Source organism: Bombus pyrosoma, linkage group LG3, assembly GCF_014825855.1.
Source record: "Bombus pyrosoma isolate SC7728 linkage group LG3, ASM1482585v1, whole genome shotgun sequence".
Classification (NCBI taxonomy): Eukaryota; Metazoa; Arthropoda; class Insecta; order Hymenoptera; family Apidae; genus Bombus; species Bombus pyrosoma.
Window position 1 is genome coordinate 7,326,622 of NC_057772.1, and position 23,283 is coordinate 7,349,904.

At 26.5% G+C, this 23,283-nt stretch overlaps 7 protein-coding genes across 12 annotated transcripts in view; 2 read left to right on the forward strand and 5 right to left on the reverse strand.

The window, feature by feature from the left end:
- The window catches only part of LOC122566380 (long-chain fatty acid transport protein 4), a 30,343-nt gene extending 28,753 nt beyond the window's left edge, over positions 1 to 1,590 (reverse strand). For both annotated transcript variants that reach the window (XR_006316487.1, XM_043723553.1), the window contains exon 1: positions 1,031 to 1,590. Coding sequence is in view for 1 of the 2 variants with exons in the window: in XM_043723553.1 (XP_043579488.1) it covers positions 1,031 to 1,105 (75 nt within the window). In the remaining variant the exon portion in view is untranslated. The remainder of the gene's footprint in view (positions 1 to 1,030) is intronic.
- Positions 1,591 to 3,679: 2,089 nt separating this feature from the next.
- On the reverse strand, positions 3,680 to 5,264 carry LOC122566381 (ER membrane protein complex subunit 4). The gene is made up of 3 exons (XM_043723555.1): positions 5,060 to 5,264; positions 4,336 to 4,607; positions 3,680 to 4,075 (listed from the first exon to the last, which is right to left on the reverse strand). Exons 1-3 carry the CDS (start codon positions 5,116 to 5,118, stop codon positions 3,879 to 3,881), a joined length of 528 nt encoding a protein of 175 aa, XP_043579490.1. The 5' UTR covers positions 5,119 to 5,264; the 3' UTR covers positions 3,680 to 3,878.
- A 185-nt stretch (positions 5,265 to 5,449) lies between these two features.
- On the forward strand, positions 5,450 to 8,809 carry LOC122566383 (EF-hand domain-containing family member B). The gene is made up of 11 exons (XM_043723557.1): positions 5,450 to 5,635; positions 5,845 to 5,931; positions 6,172 to 6,327; positions 6,545 to 6,725; positions 6,866 to 6,989; positions 7,063 to 7,200; positions 7,463 to 7,673; positions 7,765 to 7,957; positions 8,066 to 8,143; positions 8,325 to 8,437; positions 8,531 to 8,809. Exons 2-11 carry the CDS (start codon positions 5,845 to 5,847, stop codon positions 8,711 to 8,713), a joined length of 1,464 nt encoding a protein of 487 aa, XP_043579492.1. The 5' UTR covers positions 5,450 to 5,635; the 3' UTR covers positions 8,714 to 8,809.
- A 72-nt stretch (positions 8,810 to 8,881) lies between these two features.
- LOC122566382 (M-phase phosphoprotein 6) lies at positions 8,882 to 10,060 on the reverse strand. Its single transcript, XM_043723556.1, has 3 exons — positions 9,851 to 10,060; positions 9,680 to 9,780; positions 8,882 to 9,374 (listed from the first exon to the last, which is right to left on the reverse strand). Exons 1-3 carry the CDS (start codon positions 9,896 to 9,898, stop codon positions 9,077 to 9,079), a joined length of 447 nt encoding a protein of 148 aa, XP_043579491.1. The 5' UTR covers positions 9,899 to 10,060; the 3' UTR covers positions 8,882 to 9,076.
- Positions 10,061 to 10,729: 669 nt separating this feature from the next.
- LOC122565944 (MICOS complex subunit MIC27) lies at positions 10,730 to 13,236 on the reverse strand. Its single transcript, XM_043722514.1, has 6 exons — positions 13,045 to 13,236; positions 12,613 to 12,791; positions 12,301 to 12,422; positions 11,962 to 12,195; positions 11,464 to 11,618; positions 10,730 to 10,868 (listed from the first exon to the last, which is right to left on the reverse strand). The coding sequence occupies exons 1-6, from the start codon at positions 13,057 to 13,059 to the stop codon at positions 10,851 to 10,853; spliced, it is 723 nt and encodes a 240-aa protein (XP_043578449.1). The 5' UTR covers positions 13,060 to 13,236; the 3' UTR covers positions 10,730 to 10,850.
- A 1,176-nt stretch (positions 13,237 to 14,412) lies between these two features.
- LOC122565942 (WW domain-containing oxidoreductase) lies at positions 14,413 to 17,900 on the reverse strand. Of its 4 annotated transcripts, none has more exons than XM_043722506.1 (7): positions 17,701 to 17,900; positions 17,465 to 17,529; positions 17,022 to 17,147; positions 16,713 to 16,908; positions 16,429 to 16,614; positions 16,068 to 16,323; positions 14,413 to 15,994 (listed from the first exon to the last, which is right to left on the reverse strand). In XM_043722506.1, the coding sequence occupies exons 1-7, from the start codon at positions 17,793 to 17,795 to the stop codon at positions 15,785 to 15,787; spliced, it is 1,134 nt and encodes a 377-aa protein (XP_043578441.1). In that variant the 5' UTR covers positions 17,796 to 17,900; the 3' UTR covers positions 14,413 to 15,784. The 4 variants fall into 4 exon arrangements, with proteins under 4 accessions (XP_043578441.1, XP_043578438.1, XP_043578442.1 ...); XM_043722503.1 differs by having other exon boundaries at positions 17,022 to 17,258; positions 17,701 to 17,899; XM_043722507.1 differs by having other exon boundaries at positions 17,706 to 17,845.
- A 535-nt stretch (positions 17,901 to 18,435) lies between these two features.
- LOC122565941 (cytoplasmic dynein 1 light intermediate chain 1) lies at positions 18,436 to 23,189 on the forward strand. 2 transcript variants are annotated; one of them, XM_043722502.1, is made up of 10 exons: positions 18,436 to 18,654; positions 18,830 to 18,903; positions 19,242 to 19,358; positions 19,443 to 19,673; positions 19,800 to 20,010; positions 20,100 to 20,288; positions 20,346 to 20,460; positions 20,534 to 20,650; positions 21,406 to 21,559; positions 21,651 to 23,189. In XM_043722502.1, the coding sequence occupies exons 1-10, from the start codon at positions 18,566 to 18,568 to the stop codon at positions 21,764 to 21,766; spliced, it is 1,413 nt and encodes a 470-aa protein (XP_043578437.1). In that variant the 5' UTR covers positions 18,436 to 18,565; the 3' UTR covers positions 21,767 to 23,189. The 2 variants fall into 2 exon arrangements, with proteins under 2 accessions (XP_043578437.1, XP_043578436.1); XM_043722501.1 differs by having other exon boundaries at positions 18,453 to 18,654; positions 20,534 to 20,674.
- Positions 23,190 to 23,283: the final 94 nt, after the last annotated feature.

Here is a 23,283-nt window from a genome sequence, read left to right on the forward strand (position 1 = left end):
CCTAATAAATTACAAAATTTTAATTTTATCATTTCGTCGTGGAATTTGGAATATGTCTTAAAAAGGCTGCTTTAAAAAGTTAAAAATAAATAGCTTAAAAAAATGTAGCCATTTAATGCCGTTCTAGTCTGAAATAAAAATATTAATGTGTCATAAAAACGACTTTCTCTATATTTCTCATAAAATAAAACGTCTGGGAATATTATCGTCATCGAACTAAACGAAAATCGGGGTTTGTAAGAATACTTAGTGGGGGAAAGCAATCTGGCTACCATTCTCCTACCGCAGAAATTTATTATTCAAGAAAGCATAATTTACAATGAAACAACGGAAATGACACGTTAATATACTTTGCTCAATCCATTTCATTAAATTTCTGATTTCCATCAAGGCGATACATTTTTATGAAAATCGTCAATTTAAAATTATTATTTACAAAAGAGAATATCATTAATGCGTGTAATAGTGGAGGATGAAGTCAATTATTGCGTTGTTCGTGACAACGTATGAAAGTGATATATGAGTCTTACAAATCCTGTTAATTACTGTGTATCTACCATGCGTAAGAAGTGTATTCAATAAACGTTTACGTATAATTATTCAATACTAAATTAATTCCTCTTTATACTTAGCTAACATCTGTAGTATAATAATCATTTTACGTTGAATCTGGTTAGGGTATGTATATCTGAAATTAGTTTCTACTTTTGTAAAACTAATGTACGTATAATGTACACTTGTACATTGATGTTACATAACATCTACCTTGAAGTATTACTAAATAGGAGAAAAGTTTATTAAGTGAAAACATTTATAACAAATTTATTGCCACACCAAATATAAATGCCAAATATCAATAAGCGATCTTAAATATCACACTATGTCTATCTGTAATCCTCTTTTTACAACTTCCGTACATAGTCAGTCTTTTAACTCCGGTTCATACATTAAAATTACTCGAATATTTCATTATCGTCACACCAAACGAACCACACTCTACGTTCACGTTATAAAACAATACAGTACTTACACGATCTTTATCGCAAATTACATCGATCCCATTCCCAGCACTGGTTGCCGATATTTTCGAAATAGTAGCTGACATGTTCGAACTTATTTCCCCTTGTTGATAATCGTAACATCGACCACTGACTTGAACGTACACGTGCGACGATGATATTCCCGCGACTGTGATCCCGAAATGAATCAACCTGATGACTTCGTTTGAAATTCTCAATGTCACAGAAAATTTCACTGCTACCCCGCGGGCATGCACGACTAACTTGCAGAAAATACACGGCCGATCGGCAGACGTATACGTTAATCGTTTATGTACACTGGGTGTATTACGGAATGTATTCAGATAGAAAGGAGTTACTTTTCTCCAGTATCGCGTAACAAGAAAGTCGCGATGCTGATTTTTCAGAACGACGATTTGTACGTTCGCGGGCAAACCGAACGATCGTAACCGAACCGTTCAACGCCGTATAAAAACCCGAACGACGAAAACCCGAAATAAATAGTACTTAAAGAGAGGAATTCACGTGCATACACTGGATTACAAGATGATGTTAGTTTGACGGCGTACTAAAGCGGAATACCTACCGGCACAGCGGTGAGTTTGCTAGACCGATCATACAAGCTGATCTCCCTCCATCGTTTCACAACTGGTCGTACGGAGATACCGGCACAGAGAGCCACATTTTACTAGTCTCAAATTTTATTTACACCCTTTAAGGATGCTATAGTTAGAAATTCACCGCAGCATATTGTTTATTAAATTAAGAAGTTAGTAAAAGTCAGAGAAGCGGAATGACAGTGAATCGCGATAGTATTTGAACACTTACCATAGAAAATTTTTGTGTATATACTGCTTGTGTTATATAAAATATTTTGAAATTGTATTGAGATTGCGATGAGACGCGATTGTCGTGATTAAATTGGTCATATTTGAAAGCAATCTGAAACTTTGGCGGCAGTATATTCACGTACATCACTTAATTTAATGCCATAAGCATATGTATATTTTGATGCAAAAGAACTATTTGAATATTTATCGTGTATTTCATACGTCTGAAGCTTAGATTGAAATATATACAGTTCTATCACTGTCACATATAAATCACTCATATTTTTTTTTATCCTGTCCTGTTCTATGTACTTATCTGCGTCGATCTAAAACATTTGTGTTGAATTTAAATTCCGAGAATCAGCAAATCACTTCGTAACAACAAATTTTTGGTCTTCTAAATACCGTTTTACGACACGGGCAATGTGCTTTGGGTTATTATCTGTCACATTACGATTTGTATTTATTAGATAAAACACTTCTACCGAAATTTCTAAAGAATCGTTACTACTACATCGGTTAAAATTAAAAAATATAAAAAATGACCTAGATATCTACCTGGACTCACTTAAGACGGTGTGTATATACATGTACATATTATATTTGAAATCTTAGATCTGTCCTGCTTTCTCTTACAATTATTTCCGGTACATTAATGTGTTCCTGTCTAATTGTAAGTATTAATAAGATGTTATTCATTCATGAAACAAAGTGAATATCTTACAACCATTCTACATTTTTTTACTCTCAAGCTACGTAGATACACGCAACACTGCAATAATATATTTATAACGACTTCAAAATAATATAACTTAATTTAACTTTCAATTACATATATCTCCACTATGAATTACAAGATGTATTTTATATTTGTTGTCATTTATTTAATCTAAATAATCTAAAGAACTTATAATATAAATATATTATATATAATTGTTACAACAGTTTAACTAATTAAAACATTAATGTTTCGAAAACAATAGTCAATTATTACAGTAATTCAAATATTCCCGCTTGCAGTATCGATCAAGAAGTACAACATACATATATATATATATATATATATATACACGTATATATACCTTGCAATGCAACGAAAGTGTTGCTTTTACAAATATGCATTATATTTAACTATATAGATTTGAGGAATTTCAGCAAAGCTGTTTGATTTGAAAAAAATTTTAAGAAAGCTTAATATAAAAAGTGTTTTAAATTTAATTCCTAGACAAGAGTATAAACTTTTAACTTTTGTAGATAACCTGTTGTTACCCACAGTAAATATAAACGTAATCAAAGCATAAGAATTTTATTGTAAATGAGTGATTCTGCATAAATTGCACTATTGTACAAAACGTTAATAAGAGCACCTTGAAGAAAGGAAGGAACCTTGTCTCCATATAAAGTTTATTTTGATTCTAAAAGTTAACTAAAAAGTGAAAAGCAATAATCAATTGAAAATGTTTAAATTTTTGGTACATCTAAATATCTATTTTGCAAATAGCGGTATTATTGAATAGAAATATGTACACTAATATCTTTTTTAGATAACCTTAAGCATTGGGATTTATGCTGGTATATATATAAGTCAAAACTATGAGGTATGTTTTAAAATTGTCATTTCTTAATATACTTCAACTTAATATAATTTAATGTATCCTTTTCCATCGTATAGTAAAACTCATATTTAATAAATATAAATGTTGATTTATTACAGATACCTCGTATAGATGAGCCTACTAAGATAATAGAACGAATAAAGGAAATTGCAGATGAATATAAAAAGAAATAATTAATAATGATTTATCTAATAATACTATTACGTTTGTGGAATACGTTTTAATCCAGTTTATTGTACATATACGTTTATATATATAAACATGTAACACAATTTGATTTGATTTGATTTTAATAAAACATTTTATGTAATAAGTGAATTTATAATTTACACATAAAGTAAAATGTGTCTAAATTTACAGCAATTATTTACTTTAAATGTACATATTACATCTTTAAATAATTATATCTTACGTCATACATATATAAATCCACCGCTAGAATATTCTAACCGTGCTTGTGGTTCTACAAATGCTAACCAATCGGATGCATGTGTTGGAAGTAATCCCATCGATTGACATTTATATAATGCTAACGCAATATTTACCAATTGTCCCAGAAAGTACACAAACTTCTGTCCAAAAGCATGAGTTCCTTCTATTACCTTAAATGCTAAAACAATTATTTTTATGATGAGCATAACTGCTTGTAACAATTTATTTTAATTTACTTGATTACATTTATTTTAATTAAATTATGGTTGCTCTATATGAAGCATTTAAATGTGTAGAATATTTCAATTCTATATAAATATTTTTGTTTAGGCACTTCAGATTAATTTTTGTTAAAACCTTTAATAGGTTTAGCCTGTGTTATATATATTTGAATGTATATGATACTAATTTTTTATTTACTATAAAATATATACTTACTTTGTTGGAGAGTAAATAATGCTTTCACTGGTCTAATTATTAACATACCAACCATCATAATAGGAAATATTGATATGGAATTACCCGCCATGTACATTATAAATAAATTCATTGGAACTTGTTTAAGAGGACCTAGGGCTAAATCCCATGATTTCTTAATTATCAAATGATTGGAATCAGATTCTCTAATTGAATCGACAGCATGAAATAAAGCAACAGCAGGTGTATAACCTGGTGGTGAAGCAATATCCACATTTTTTTCTTGTTTATTCCTACAAAAAACGCATATTCTTTATAAGTTACATTATTCTGTTCAAAAATTAATTCTCTGACAAATACAAAACTTATATATACATTAATATAAAATAGACAATAAATATATAAAATGAAAATCATCATTGTCATAGTTTAACATTCATTTTGATTAATATCTATAATAAATATTCTAATGCTTGAATTGTTTAATAAGACGATATTAGTACAATGAGAGTGTACTAAATAAAGTACTGTATTCTAACCTCTACATTTTTAAATCATTTAATTATCTAAAGCTACTGGAAAAATCACAAATTTCATCAACATATTTATTTTATACAGCTTAATTTACGAGATTATATAGATTATATAGATTTATATAAGTTAAAAAATGATTTCAGTAAGTTATCATATCAAAACAAACTACATTGTACATTGAAAATATAACTTGAATGATAAAGTTACCAACTTGTGAGCGAAATCCAAAGCCCATTTAGATCGTTTTATATTTTGCTTAGCTGCTGTCATTATTATTACATATGTCTACACTTATTATATTATGTATTATTATAATTTGTCTGCTAGTTGCTACAATAATATAAACGTACAGTAGATTTACACTATACAATGACAGTATACGACATCAATCAAATGCTAAGTTCGTTAAAAATCAATTCTAATCGATTGTGAAATTTCAATATGTATAAAATTTAATAATTAAAATTCAGCATTATAAGAAAGAGACACGTATTACCGAAATGTAATAAATAAAACGATATTAGAATTATGGCATTAAAATTTGACACACTTATCACAATGAAATAATTTGGAAAAAGATTAAGATCGTAATCTTATTTACTTTAACATCTCACGAAAAGTTATTAACATTAAGTAATTGTTATATAATAAATAAAAATTATGTTTAAATGACATTAAATGATGAAATAATAATTTTAATTATTTTCGTCTTAAATATCAGAAATGAGTAGTGCATTTTATATACAGAAATAATATTGATGGAGATACGGAATTAAATTTTAATTATGTATATATTTCGATTATTTCTTTTTATTTCTAAAAGAGCAAATTAAAAATGAAATATAAGAAAAATGATAATATATAGTACAACTTTTATATTTTATTTCTTTTGTTAAATTTGCTTCTACATAGATATTGATTAAGAAAATTCGATAGTTCAACTGCAATTGATAATATTGTACTTCATGTTTCTTTTACTTAATATTTTATTTTAAGATGGAAAAATGTAAATGTACTATAAATTCAAGAAATCAGCTTTTGGGTTTAGTCCATGAAGATGAAAATGCTTACAGCAAAAACTTCGTAAGATTTTGTTTTATTAGTAAATTATAACTATTTTTTAGGTAAATATTTTATTCGATATAGGTTTAGAAGCATGTAAAATTAATAAAATACAGATTCGAGATTAAAAAATGTTTTCACAGTCAATTATTTTTTACGTGGTTTATAAAACATTAATGCGTTATTTTAAAAATAAAATAACAGAATATTGTTTTACTAAATATTTATGTATATATGTATCTTATGATTTGTTATTTATAGAAAACCTCAACATCTAGCATTAAAGAATGTTTTACAGAATATTCTTTAGAAGATAAAGTTGAAGCTTTGAGAAACATATTTGTTCATAATGAAAGACATACACAAAAGTTACCACCGTTCATAAGCAATATACATAATTCTAAACAAATAATTGATGTAAGACTGAAATCTACTATAACAAAATCTTTTTTATCATAATTTATATTTATTATAATTTGTTATATATAATTATAATATAATTTCCAGAATTATATGTTTTTAATATTTGTAACTTCTTCTTATAAATAAAGTTTGATTAATTAATAAGAGTAAAAAGCATTGTTGTGCAGTAAATATAAAAGTAATGTTTAATGTATCTTACAAATTATTCAAGGTAAAAGAATGTTTACAACCAGATGAAGAAACATCATTTCAAACAATTATTTCTGAATTAAGAAATACTGTTATGAATAGTTATTGGAATAAAGAAGTTGGTAAAACACGTTATCAAATTTCAAATCTACCAGTGGGTATGAAACCGCTGGAAGTAACTTTTGGAAAAAAGCTTAAGTCTGGTATAAAATATCACCAATTAGTATATTTATAATAAAAAGATATAACTGCAATATAATACATACGGTTTTGATTACTTGCCAAATTTTGTAATTGAATAAAGTTTATGAAGTATTTTCATAAAATATCTTCTACTAATTAGGAGAAACTATGGCTGAACTTATTAAACAAGAAATAATAGCAAGTGATATTCCAGAACAGAATATTTTTGAAATGTATAAAAAAAGTCATAACAGTTATTTACCTGCAGAACAAGTTAAAAGACAGTATGAAATAATGAAATCTATCAAGTGGCAATTATTAAGTTACATACTACACAACTTTAAATTAAATTTTCAGATATAAGAAACCATTTGATCAAAATTCATGTTTTGGAAAATTATGGAATGCTAATATCAAAGGTGAACGACTAAAAAGACTCTTAACATGGATTATTGCAGATCTTGATCATTCACATTCTCGTATTGGTAAAGTAAAGTAAGAGTAATAGCTTCACTATAACTAGTTACAATGGTAGTAATAAATATCACTGTAACTAGATATAGTGAAGCTATTAATTATGTTATTACTGGAAAATCATATTATAATTATGATAAGTAACGAAATTATTATTTAAGACAAAAGTAATATAAATTATGACTAACATTTTTATGTTAAATGAAAGAAACATGATGTTAATTTTAGAGAAAAGTAGATAATAGATCTCCATTTTAATGTTCCAATTATTTGAATATTTTAGAGATATCATGAATATAATAGATGATAAAGTATATGAAAAAAAAGGAATATCTGAAATGTTAAACATTTTAAGTGATTGTCCTATAAATAATGAAGTGGTAGTGCAACAGGGCTATTTACAATATATAAATGGTTTACGTCTGAAATTGAAGAAACATGTTCCAGAAATTCCATTTTTAGATATCTATGAAGATTTATTATCCCTTGATAAAGTATTACATTAATCTTATTTCATTTTGCTATCTGTATAAAACTTGAAGACAAGTTTTATGTTAATTAAAGTGATTTTATATATGTTCATAGGATTATACAGACATTTTATCAGAAGATAAAGTCTTTTCTATCTTAGCTAAATATAAAATATATATAAATAAGACATTTCTAACACCTATATTAGATCTTCTTCAAATACGTAAGGAAGAGAATGTAAAGTATGAAGAGTTATTAAATCTTTTAAATTGGAAATATGACTTTCCTACATTACCAAAGATAGAAAGTAATGTATTTTTTAGAATACACATATTAGAATACTTTTTTAATAACGTATCATTTTTCTAAATTATAATATTTAACATTAGTATCTAATATTGCATCATTTTTTCAGAGATTCCTTCAGAATGTCAACATTACAGTACTACGTACAATACTACAATAGGAAATATAGAAAGCATAGATATTACAAGTTAGTATGTTCTTTATATATTTTAGATGAAATAAAAAATATATAAAGATGGACAAAATTTCATTTTTGGAAAAAATAAAAATAACATTCTTCAGAAAGATGTATTTCAAATGTAGATAAAATAATATTAAAAACATTATAAACATTAAATCGTTGCATCAACATCTTATTATCTTTACAGATATTCCAACAGCAGGAATTTCTTATGTAGATTTGGATAGATGTACTGCTTACAGTCTTATACTTCCAAATATTTTTATAAAATATGGTCTTACTCCGACAGATCTCTCTAGAGTATGTTTGAAAATAATTTATATAGTATTTGAAAAAAATTTTAATTTTATAATATAAATATACATGTCTTGTTAATTATATTTCAAATAATAGCTTCGAAATAAGGAAGAAATAAAAAATATTTTTGAAGCTATTGGAATTCAATTCCCCAATAACACCTTTGATTTACTTTGGAAGAAAGGACAAGAAAAAAGCTATACAGATAATGTATCCGTAGAAATTTTTGGAAGCTTACTTGATCAATATGATGATTTCATACATGATAAAAATAATTAAAATCCATAATTTAATACTGAAATTTAATAAAATATATACGTATATGACTATATTATACGAAATTACAAAGTATTTTTTATAGCATGTCTACATAAATATATATTTAGCTAAATTACGTTTAAATATTTTTTTAATATCAGTTACGCGAATAATTATTTTAGTAACTTTTTATAAATCTTAGTAATAAAAAGTTTATTGTAACCTACATAAAATATGTCAATATTTTATATGTATATATATATATATATTACATATTATTATACAATTACCTTAGAAACTAGTATTCAATTCAGCAAGTAATATTTACATAAAAATTTCTATTAAGATTAATTATATACACATATAAATCATTCTTATCAAATATTAATATTGTGGTTTCAAAAACTTTGGTTTCTTTGGTGATAGTTCATAATCCTTATGTTTTTTTAATAACTTTTCATATTTATGTTCAATCTTTGTCATTTTCCTATAATTTTTCCAATTTTTTGCCAATTGTTCATCTGAAATATCTGCTTCTTGTTTTTCTTCCATCTCCGTATGTTCATCGTTCCGTTCCTCTTCCATGAATTTTTCTATTTCAGGATTCATTCCTTGAAAACTTACTCTGCCATCGATTAACTTCTCACAGAACATATAACTAGGTTCAATGATAAATCTTTCTCTTAAATAAAAAGTAAACAGATAATTTTAATCTTTTTATGATATACATATTCATTTCATTCAAAATAGAGTGTGATTATAGATGTACATATTGCTTTATTTTGTTATGTAAAAATTACGTTTATTATAGTAATTGTTAGTCATTACTAAGTGCAATTACTAAGTGATATAAATATTTTATTCTACATATCTATTGACAAAGCATAATTATTAAAAAAATTAATTGATTAATAAAATTAATCCAAATACTTATGTGTTAAGTTTAAACTTGTTAAAATATTCATTTAAGAATTGAAAGAAACTTACGAATCTTTCTTCATACGTTTTGTCAGTTCATTTCCAAAATATTCCTCACCTTCTTCATGAAATTGCTGTTTCTCTACTTTTTCTTTCGTCCGTTTCATGAACTAATAAATAAATAATATTCGTTAAAATATAAAATTTCATACACAATTTTATACAATTTTGTTAACTTACTTTCATTTCTAAAATACTTTTTGATAATTTTGCTTTGTTAACACTCATTTTTGCTTTTTCTTTTTAACTCAAATCTATAAAATATAAAATACAATTGTTATTTTTGTAATTCGGATTATATTTCAATGAAAATATGTGTAATAATGTATTATGATTATAAACTTCAGTATAGCACGTGGTTATTGTTATAATGTACAATAAATGCGGAGCCGTATTTTGGATATGGTGGTACCATCTACCTGGTAAGACAATAACTAACAAGAAATGAAATTTTTAACTGGTAGATGGTACCATTATATCCAAATAGGGAACTTTGCACTAATTGCGTGTAATTAATTATTTACGAAGGAAATTGAAATGATATTACACAGCGGTGACTTCTGACAGTTAGAGTTTTAATTTAATTCCTGAATAGTTTAAGAACTCACCTTACGGACTAAGAAATTTTATTTCTTAATTCCATTTCAAAGAGATTAGTTCTACAGTTTTACCGTTAGGTGATTATAGTGTTTCATGACCCGTTACCTGAATGATTTTTTAAATTTTCTTCTAATTTTGAAACTGGGAAAACTAGGTTGCAAAATTTCATTTAAGTACTCACAAGCTGAAAAATTTGGTTTTGATTTGATCTGAGCCAACATGCACTATATATTTCAAATATATTTACATTTGAATCTTTTTATGAAATTATTTGAAATTAAAAACAAAAAAAGTCAACTATTTTAAAAACGCTTCTACATATAAATATTCAATATGAAGTATTTATTACTTTTAGTCTATGTAACTTTAGAATAACAAAGAGATAATGTAACAAACAATTGAAACATAAATCATAATCTTTTATAGTCTTGTACTGGATTATTTAATAACAAATTGAAATTACTTTTCATGATTTTTATTTACATATATTAAAACTTTACATAATTTTTATATTACATTGAATTATCAAATATTCATTAACTAATGTTGCTAATTCATTACTCTTTCTTCTCTGAATTCTTCACTTCTTTGTATTTAGCTAAAATACAAAAGAAAAAACAATAATTACATCTTAGCATAACGTTTGAATGTGAATTATTGAATGTCTGGTGTTAAAAGGAAATGTTTATTTAATCAGGTAAAGGAAATATTTATAAAAGTAAATAAGGATGACAATAGGCAGAGTACCTATGTGATTTTACATCTACTTAATCAGAGATTTTGATTTCTTTGAATTTTGTACTTTTATGGGAGAAGTTTCTTTTACTGTTACTAATTCATGAGAATTTGAATCTCCTTTATTGTGATGAAATGAGACGTAATGAGCTTCTGATAAATTATCTCCTTCAGATCTTCCAAAAACTAAGACAAAAATTTTTGTAAAAAATCAATTTTAATATTAAAAAATGCAATGTTTTACCGTTATGAAAAATCTATTATTACTAAGCATCTTTAATATAAATTTCATGTTCCTCTAAATTTTTGTAATATTCAATTTTGGAGATTAAATGCATCTAAAGTTAAATATGTTATAGAATACATTGTACTGTACAATGGCAAACCATATTAACATTATTATTGTGTAAGGTACAGGAGGAATGATGCAATAAAATAATTTTGTTGTTGCATCCTACCTCCACTTTTTCAGTTGTATTGGTTGATACAGTTGTATCGCTCGTTTCTTTTTCAAAAAGTCGAGCTATCATACGAAAATATTCTGATTCAAGCACACTTTTCAGTAATGGAAATTCATTTACTGAAATTTCCTTTTTGTTATCCCCTGGTTTCACTGAAATTTTTAATGCAGCATTGAAATTTATACTATACTTTTGTATTATAAGCACATAATGTATTACATAAGATACATTTACAACACATTTTTTTATATCCATTTATGTATTTTTTTACAAACGAATAAATTTGTTAACAATTTAAAAACTTTAATATAAAAAATATCCTAAATTCAATTTTAAAATAGAAACATCATTTTAGTATTAATAATAAACAGTATTATGTGTGAAAGAGTTCATATTGCTTGCCATTTGTATGATTAATACATAAAATAAATAAATAGATTTAAGATCATATTAATAGTTATATAGAGCAATAAAATTATAAAGTAATATACATACCACCATAAATGAAATTGTAACTAATATTTCCATAGTGTTCTACTGTGTTTAATGCTTGTTTTGCTTCTTTGGGGAAACAAATACATCCAACAATACTAGCACCTGTAGTTGTATAAAACAGTCTTTTTAATATGCCCCCTCTGAGACTGAATATTAATCCTGATAAACCACCAATACCAACAGCTCCTATTCGTGGCATAATATTGGCTTCATCTTGGAGGTAATCAACAGCAACTGAAATAATATTACATTTTATTAATATTAATAGATTTGCATGCTACAGCACGTTCCGATTATATGAAAGTATTTCTAAATTTTGTACTATACATAAATGCATACATTTAAGATTTTCGAAGGTACTTGAAACATCATGGGAAACCCTGTCTAATGTAACTTTTATCTCACTGACTGTTTGACGTACTTTTCTAATATTTTCTTCCACAATAGAAGGATATTCTATGCTATAAAAAATTAATCATAATGGATTGATTATCTTCATAATATAGTACAATATTTTCTTATAGATTTTACTTCTTAAAAAATTTTTTAAAATAATGAATCTATATTTTAGATAAATCACATTTTCATAAAAGTGCTTTAAGAAACAAGGATAAAAATAATGTTATCAATATGAAATTACTTGCGCTTTACCATGGCATCTGCTTAGAATACCCATCATCAATAGAATAAATGGGTAATTCTGATGGTTTAATTAATTTCTTTCCTTGTGTTTCATTACTACATGGTGTAGTATCTTCAGGAGAAGTTGGAGGTTTCATTGCTGGTACTGCAGCACATAGCCCACACGGCATCAAGAATTTCTTGAACAACTTCATTTAAATATTTATTTGATTTCTGTTTTCCATATTAGTAATAATATTTAAATTACTTTTGAGAAACTGTTTGCATTTATTAGAAATAAACAATGTTTAATAGTAATTAAGAAGTTATATTAAAAATTTTCTTACATTCTAATACTTATTTAATTTAATAAATGTAACAGAAAATATAAAATAAAATGAAATGAAAGAGAAATCATAAAATTAAAATAAACGATAGCGAAAACGTCATGTTTATAATTACCATTATTCGATACATTTTAAAATGCGATTTAATGATAATTTTCTTAAGAACACGTAATTACTTAAAAACTATGTTAGAATGTTTGAAATAGTTTATAAAGATATCCGAACATTATCAAAATTATGAACGAATTATAATTTGGCACTGTAGAAAATTAGTTCCACAGGCTAAAGACGAAAGATGCGACATCTAACGTTACTTTCAGAAGACGCAAAATTATGAAATATTTAAAAGAAAACAAAAATGATGAAAACATATGTACATATTGTTAAATATTTACCCTGTTCAAATTTTATTACCATCGAATAATCTAATTAAAATTTATTTAAATAATGAAACTCCTTTTCTACTGAAAAAATAAATATTTAAAATATTCATTATTAATATTGCTCTTAGTAAAGTGAAATAAATAAATATTATCAATTTTTAATATTTATATTTAAACTTAAGTAAAATAAATGCAAAAATATTAATTTTAAATATTCTATAGATATTTTAAAAGTACAAATATGTTCCTAAAAATATAATTCCATTACAATATATGTATAAGGTGTATGTGTATGTACTTACCAAATCTATATTCGACTTTAACCAAAATTTATGCAAAAACGACGTGAGACTTAATCACTAAAATCAAAAATCTTTGTACATTTTGTACTTACATTACTTCACACAAAATTGACATGATGTTTCAAGGCTTTGTTTATGCTGTCAATTGCAAATATTCGTAACAGTTTAAAAAAAAAGAAAATCGGAAAGTTGTATAAATTTTATTTTTTTCTGTGTTATATGTTGTTATATATAATACAAATTACAAGGAGCTTAGAATTTTTTCTTCCTTAAAAATTAAGTATTTTGTAATTCGGTAATTGATACTTCAATAGTTATAATAAATTGCATTATAAGAATTATTATTTAAATACATACTTTTATGCCAGTTCTTCCAAATTCTACTAACACACGTGGTTGATAATCATCGCATCGATGAATTGGTTCTCTGCAAGTTATATCTCTGCCAAATATATTTCCAATAGTAGATTCTAAAAATCTGTGTACGTAATTGTGCATAACGATCTCAGAAGATAATGTATAATTTCACTACTTAATTTTTTAATTTTTACGTTTCATACAAAATCTGAAGTATTTAACGAGTCATTTTTATATGTTTGTGTATATGAATTTCTGTTGTTTTTACATATATTGCCAATTTGTTTAAAAAAACATGAGCACAGCTTTTTTTCTTTGTTACTGAATAAAATATTCGGTTATTCTGGTATTTGAATTTTACTTGAATATTTTGAGAAGGAAAAATATTCTTTTTATCTTTTAATTTTATTAGATATTGTATAAAATAAATATTACTGAAAAAAAGTTTGTATAATTCTTTTATTTTTACATATTTCATTTTAAGACATGAAATCTTCCAAAAGTTTAGGAAAGAAGCTTTTTTCTTACACACCAACTAATATACATAGATATATGTTTTTAATGTATTGAGTTGTCTGGAAAGTTTGTTCTGCTTTCGGTAGGTGACATTACAACAGGTTTAAATATATCAGAATATCTTAAAACAAATGACATGTGTCCATATTCTAAAAGATGATATTTCAGGCATCTTTAGAAAAGAGTTTGGTTGGAATATATTAACTTTTGTTAGTTTTATATGCTCTTAAATATGGAAGGGTAAAAATGTCACATAAGTAGCGAACTAGATATGCGCTGTTTATGGTAACGGTGCTATATCAGAAAGAACTGTGCGGTAGTGGTTTGCTAGACTTAAAGCTGATTTAAATCTTGAAGGTCAAGAATGCCCGGGTAGACTCTCCACCATTGATGAAGATCAGATCAAAACACTGGTCGAGAATAACTTATGCTATACGACATGTGAATTAGCAGAAACGTTAAATATACCAAAATCTACTATTCACGAACATTTTGTGATCTTGGCTATATAAACCGTTTTGATGTATAGGTTCCCCACAATCTAACAGAAAAAGATTTTATGGATCGCATTTCCATTTGCGATTAGCTCTATAAACGCAATGAGAAACACCATTTGGGAAAGTATTAATCGCAAGTAGACAAATTACAGACAGCAATTGAACAAAAACGCCCAGAACTAGCGAATCAGAAGGGTGTCTCATCGGGACAATGCACGGCCTCATGTATCTTTGACTACTTGACAAAAGCTGTTGTAGCTTGGTTGGGATATGCTAACCCACACACCGTATTCAGCAGACATTGCACCCTCAGATGTTTACCTATTTAGATCATTACAAAATTCTCTTAATGGCAAAAACTTTAACTCTTTGGTCAACCTGAAAAATTATATTGCAAAGTTTTTTGCTGAAAAACCTAAGAAATTCTGGAAGGATGGAATATTCAAGTTGATTGAAAGATGGAGGATGATCGTGGAACAAAATGGCAGCTATATAATTCAACAAATGTATATCGAAATTTAAATGTGCTACGTTTGAATTTTTCTTAAAAATTAGAAGGAACTTTCCAAGCAACCCAATACATAAATAGCTTCTTATACGATCATATATAGAATTTAGGAACAAATGTATTAAAGTATAAAAGATATGAAACCAAATATATTGAATATAGAATTTGTGATAAAAATAGATAGAAATTTCTTATTAATATATCAAATCTATTAAAAATTTTTGATTGATTAAAATATTTTTTGAATTCATGTTTTCTGTTCATTTAAAACAATACTTTATAATAATATTTTTCATTTCAAATTAAGTTTTTCTTGAAGTTTCCTGTTTTTCATAACATTAACAAACATTTTTTCACTAACAAACCATAATCTTTCTGCTAGTGCAGGGTTTAATGCAGTTTTTGATGGTTCACAACGATAACAATTACTGAAATAACATCCAGTTATCCCTTCCAATTCTGGTGCACTCGCACAGAAAACCGATGTACTAGCAGCTTGTTGCTGTGTGATTTGAAAAAAAAAATTGCAATTACGTTTTCTCAAGTATTCTGTTTTAAATAACTGATTATCTTACCAGTGATTTTGTAAAAGGTCGTACTAGCATATACATAAATCGGAACATCCATGAATAACGACATAATGAAGAAGAAACCATATTACCAGGATGACAACAAAAGACATTTACAGAAGGCCACCGTTTTGCTAATTCTTGTGCAAACAAGATATTACACAGTTTTGAATTATTATATGCTTCCATAAACCAATACTTATATGGAGGAGGAGATAAAATTAATCGATGAAAATCTTCTACTTTTCGTAAAGTTGCAAATCTATTGGTAAAAATAAGATATATATCAATTTTCATTACAGATAAAGAAGAAATTTCTTATTATATAATATATGCAATATTATATTTGTTAAAATGTTCTAAATACCTGTGTGATTCACTTGAAACTATCACTACTCTGGAATTATGACAATTTTGTAGTGGTCCTTCTAATAAAAGAGTAAAGTAAAATTGAGAAAGATGATTTACTTGAAATGTTGTTTCAAAACCATCTTTTGTAAGTTCATACGGAATTGCAAAGACACCAGCATTTAAAATAAGAATATTTAAAGTTCTAAAAATGTAACAGTGATAAATAATGTAATGTACATGTGGTAAATTTGTTATGAAAATATATTGCTATTAATGATAGTTTTACCCATCTAAACATACCTATATTTTTGCTTAAATTCCTCAGCTGCTTCTCTAACACTATATAATGATAACAGATCCAAGTGTAATGTTTCACACATAACATTTTCTCTTTCTTGTTGTATTTTTCGTACTGCTTCTGCACCTTTTTCTAGATCTCTACAAGCTAAGATAACTTTACATCCATGTAGAGCTAATGATCTAGCTGTTTCAAATCCTTAAAAAATATAATTAGGTAGAGAAAAACAACATACTAAGTTGTCTATAAAAGTAAAATTATTGTTGATTACAACTGATCTGAATAATATGAAATGTATGTAACATATATACCTATCCCAGTATTGGCACCTGTAACTATGGCAAGTTTACCCCTTAAGTCTCGACCATGTAAAACAGACAATGCCGTGCTACTACTATCAAAACGTTGTCTTATAGGCTGTGATGATTCTCTATATTCTGTAGCAAATGCAAGCCGAGGATCAGTATATGTTGTTGTATGATTCATATGATCAACAAATAAGACTTGACCATCTTCTGACACACGTTTTTCCCATCCATTTGGCAGTTCTTATTGATAAATAACATTATCAAATTTTATTCATAACAGTTAATGTTTGAAACTTGTTAACAACTGCATAATTATTTATCATCAAGTTCAAAAAGTACATAGATGTAAATATTTAAACATTATAAATTAATATGTACTATGACATAAATGGTTAATTAAAAATTTAGATTATACATATATAAAAATTTAAATAGTAATATTGTACCTCCCCCAACAGTCTTTGTTCGACCAGTTCTAGGGTGTGTCCATTGTGTGCCCTTTGTATAATGACTAAAAACAAGATAGTATTGAGACTTACAAAATTATATTTTACAGATGTATTATAGATAGATAATTTTATATTAAGTCTTAAGTACTGGATGTAATACTAGGTTTTATTAATATCTATAATTTATATCATAATAATAACAATAATAATATATAACGAATACTATTATTTACTTTACATAGTAGACATTTCCATTAGGAGTTGTCATTTCTTCCCATCCAGGAGGCAACTCATCTTCACTATCGGATTCATTTAAAATACCTATCATCCTCTTTTCTTCTTATTTTATACTAATTTATATCGAATTCTTTATCACCTTACTTGGGTTTACTGAGTACGTATATGCTTATACCACGAGTTCATAACATATATTGATTTATATCATGTGTTACCAACATTATAATCAAAAATGTACATAACGAATAACGGTTTATCTGATGTGTTACCAACATTATAATCAAAAGAGTGAATGATAAAAGAAAACGTTTTTTTGAAATACAGATATTATATAGAATACTTGTATATTTACCTAAAGAAAAAATATTAAAACGATATAATTATAAACATTTAAAAATTTGTTATCAAATATTATATGACTATTTTGCTTAATTTTATATTATCTTATTTCATATATATTTAAATATACTACATATATACATTGTGTTTGCCTGTGTATTATACATTCATGATTCATTAAATATTAATTTGGAATAAACAGTAAGACCAACTATCCATTAACGTTACATTTTTTGCATAAGTAAAGTGTAATTTTCAATGTGTACATGATTTATATATTAATAGAAAAATGTTGTTAGATGTTTATAATAATACGTATATATATAATAAAAGACGTATTATCAAAAATAAAATATCGAATAACAATTAAACATGAAATTTAAAGTATAGAAAATGAACATGTATAAGCTTGCACGTACATTTGAACATGTTTTAAGATTCCGTTCTGAACGAAGTTAACTGCGAGCCGCACCCGCAGTTTGCCTACAATCGATAGCAGATTTCATTTCTGTCAAATGGATAATGGCAGCGACGGCAATTGATATGATGTTGCAGAGCAATGGGTTTCAATCGAAGAAAAAAGAAGATCCAGAAAATAAAGACAACTTATGGTACGTGTAAAAAGTTTGCTTTCGAAATTTTTTTTAATATAAAGTATACATATTGCAGTAGACAATTGCAACGTATAAATATTTTGACGTTCGTCTTGCGTGTCACACATTAGAAGCCAGAGAATTAGTCATTTTTAATAATTTACTTTATTTTTAATTGTCTCCTTTTATACAGGTCCTCTATTTTGGCTGAAGTACAAAATAGTAGCAGTAACAAACTACCCTCAAACAAGAATATACTTGTCTTAGGTAAGTTTGAGTAATTACTTTCCTTAATTAATGCAAGATTCTGAAGATACGTGTATGTGTCATGCATAAATGTTATGTATTATAATGAGTGTCAAATATAATGTTTATACACGTAATTTTGTTTTAACGTTGCTTGTAACATATGGTTACCTATTTGTTTGATATTTTATTTGACTTGTAATTTGTTTATTATCTTTTGTTAAGATTTTTAAAATTAATTTTACATATCCAATGCTAATAATATAGATGTTTATGACATATATGTTATATAATAAAGCTGTTCACTAAGTATTTAGATTACACATGTACATAGTAGCAAGAAATCATTTCATTTATAGGTGATAATGAAAGTGGAAAAACAACACTCATTGCTAAATTACAAGGCGTAGAAGATCCAAAAAAAGGTTCTGGTTTGGAGTTCGCATATATTGATGTCAGAGATGATTATAGAGATGGTAATATCAATTAAGAATTGATAATGTTTCTAATTATAACAGTAGAAGAGTAATGAAGTTTTATTATTTAAATTTTTTACTCAGATCAAACAAGATTATCTGTATGGGTATTAGATGGTGATCCTAGTCATGCAAATCTTTTAAGATTTGCATTAAATGCCGAAAGATTTCCACATACACTTGTTATGTTAGTTGCTGCAATGACAACTCCATGGGCTATCCTCGATCAACTTCAATCCTGGGCTGCACTTTTGGGAGATCATATTGACAAATTACCTTTAGATAATGATACTTGGCAACGATGCAGGCAATTTAGTAAGTCATTTTTAAATTACTTCTTTCATAGTATGTATTTCACTTTGTTACATGTGTTCATTTAATAATAAAAGATATATTAATTAAATCATTTTTCAAATTTTCAAATCTTTTTTATGCGCTTAGATGTAAAAAAGTGGCAAGATTATACAGAACCTGGAGATGAATTAGATCCTGGTAGTCCTTTAAGGCGAACTAGTCGTAACTTAGATGACGATACAATGGATAATTTACCACTACCAGAAGGAGTACTTACAACAAATTTAGGCCTAGATGTTGTTGTTGTTATTACCAAAACTGATTATATGTCTACTCTTGAGAAAGAACATGATTATAAGTAAGTTCATAATATAATTACCATTAAAAAAAGATATAATTGGTGATAATAAATTACTTTATTTATTCAATAATTTTAACTTTTTATAGGGACGAACATTTTGATTTTATACAACAGTGGATAAGACGATTTTGTTTACAATATGGTGCAGGATTATTTTACACATCAGCAAAGGAAGATAAAAACTGTGATTTGCTTTATAAATATCTTACACATAGAATTTATTCTTTACCATTTAGAACACCTGCTTTAGTCGTCGAAAAAGATGCAGTTCTCATGTATGTAATTCTAATTCAGTAAATAGATTTACATTTTAAAGATGTTCTTGTTTACAGTCCTGCTGGTTGGGATAATATGAAAAAGATTAGCATTCTTCATGAAAATTTGCAATCAATGAAACCAGATGATTATTATAGAGATGTTATTGCACAACCATCAACAAACAGAAAAGTATGTGTGTGTACAGATAAATCACTTTTTTGATATTAAGGACTTTACAGTAAAATATTATTTTACTAATTAGTGTGTAGCTAGAGAAGTAGAAGTACAGGCAGAAGAAGAACAAGCTTTCTTAGCGAAACAACAAGCCGCATTATTAGGTATAAAAGATCCAACGCGATCTCCAACAACCAGGAATCAGGCAAGCACTGGACCAGTTATTCAGGTTATACCATTTATAATTGGAGCATGCTTGTCATGTTACATGCAGTTAATAATCATTCAGCATTGAATAACAATGTTGTGGCTAATTTATGTATATATATCATGTATTCATGTATGTTATCATCATATCCTCACCTCTTAACAGATAATGCTTATTCATATTAAAATTATTCTGACTTTAATACCCCGAAAATGTTGACTTTAATTGATGTTTGAGCGAGTGTTGCTTTTTATATTCTTGGGTGTAATTATCTGACACATAGCATTTACATTTCTTATTCAATTTTTTGTAAATTAATATTAGGATCATCGAGCACTTTTTTTTGCATTGACATTAAATCAATTAGATCAATTCATGCATTGCTTAGTGTTTATATATTCTTATGTTTAGGTTAGTAGCTTCTCATTATATAATTATAAGATAATATTGTATCTTCATAAACTATATTGTGTTCTTTTACATTTTAGAATCTAAGCTAACAATTAATGTTAATATGTGTATTTTGTTAGATTTACTATACAGAAAAAGCATATTTGCATACATGACTATTTCATACTTTGATAGGCTAAATTTTAATTACATATTCCATTGTTCAGTAACTTTGTGGTGAATGAGATCACTATGTGTTTTTACAGTGGACAATCAAAAGCATGTTCTAATCTTTGTGGTATGATCTGTTATGAATATAACAGAAAATACCATTTTGCAAATATTAAATATTTTTTATACAGGTTGCATCACCAAATAAAAAGTTGGATCCCAAAGGTACTGGATCTGCGCAATCTGGGGAAGGTGTTCTAGCTAACTTCTTCAATTCTCTTCTTCACAAAAAGACTGGAAGCCCTGGATCGCCAGGTACTGTAGGTACAAGTCCGATAAAAATAGGTAAGTTTTATAATGCATTATAAGAATGTAGTACATTACGAATTTTCATAACATTTTAAAGTTAAAAATTTCGATTTATTGTTTATTTCAGATAATGCATCAGTAGATAAAGCAACTATGTGTAATGATGCAGCAGTGGAATTAGATCGACTTACTCGAACGAAAAAAATTTCTCCTCCCAACTTAAATTCGTCATCTGAATGTTAAGGAAATATATTTTCTTTGCGACCCATATTGGGGGTTAAGTATTGAATTATAAATCATAAATATCAGTTTCATAATAACATTTTAAGGATAATTGAATGACACTGAATATAAAATATATTTGTGTGATGTTCATCTTCATTTGTAATGTTTGAAACTGATACAGAAATTATTTTTATCATATTTGTATTAATAATATTGCAATGCATGTACTAATTTGGTAACTTATAATGATCCAAAAAGATTTTATTTGTATTTATTATATTTTATATCATTTATTATGATTTATGATTTTTGTCATTTATTAATTTAATACAGTTGTTTTAAAAAATACTCACATCTTTTAATAACTTGTCATAGTTATAAAATACTTACAAGAAATTTTTACTCAACAACTAATCATATTGTGCAAAGCACAAATATTCAGTTGAATTTATTTAAATAGAAATATATACATATATAACAACGTATTAATATTTTATGAAATTTTGTTATAAAATATTGTATCAATTTATAAAATGAAGCACAATTGTATAATCTAAAATAATTTTTTCTTTAGTTTTTTAAAGTTATAATTTTCTTTAGGTTGTAGATTGCACATTTTTTATGTACAATTATAATGTTTGCACATTCCTAGTGTTATGGTTCTTTTGGTATTAAGATTTTTGACGTAGTACTAATTGTTTGTTATGAATGTGCAATAAAAATTTTAATTACACTTGAATGGGTCGCAAAGAATTGGAATTAATTTATAAGAACAGTTGAATTTGATTCAGAAACGAATATGTTACTGAGAAACAGAAAATAACGAAATGTCACACAACTTATCAATAATTTCGTTTGTTATATCTGACTGTCAGTAACAATACAAAATTACAGCTAGAGAGTTATTAAATTAACATAATTAAATATTTAATATAGTAATACATTCAATTATGCTTACGCACATGTCCCTACAGCTCGTTATAGTAAATTATTTAATAATCATCCATGAAGGATGTAAGGATTTTTTTACTGCTCTTCAATGCTTTCATTTCATTTCCTAATAAATAAATAATTCTATTTATACAATATTGTTCTCGTTGGTAAAAGTTTGCTGAATAATTTTCTCTTGTATTCGGTCTAATTTATAAAGTGCCGTTACTGTAACGTAAATGAGCCATACGAATGTGTGAGATAGTATTTTATATGAATGCTAGATTTAGAAGAGATTTCTTAACCAAGGACACGGGCTTGTCTTTGGTTTGAAGATAATTCGTGGTATGAATTTTGGTGTGTACGGTTACAAGGCGAGTGAAACTTCTTTGTCAACTTTTAAAAGAATTTTATGTAAAAGAGAAGAATCTGTAAATTCAGTTATTAATGTGGCTTTTCTGTATATGAAGTAATTAAAATTCCTGATCAAAAATAAATAATTTTTCATAAACATAGAGGTTATTGTTATTACAGCAATATATCGCAATCAATTTTTTGTAATTTAAAAGAGTTAAAAATATTTGTATCTTTAAAATCTTAATTAC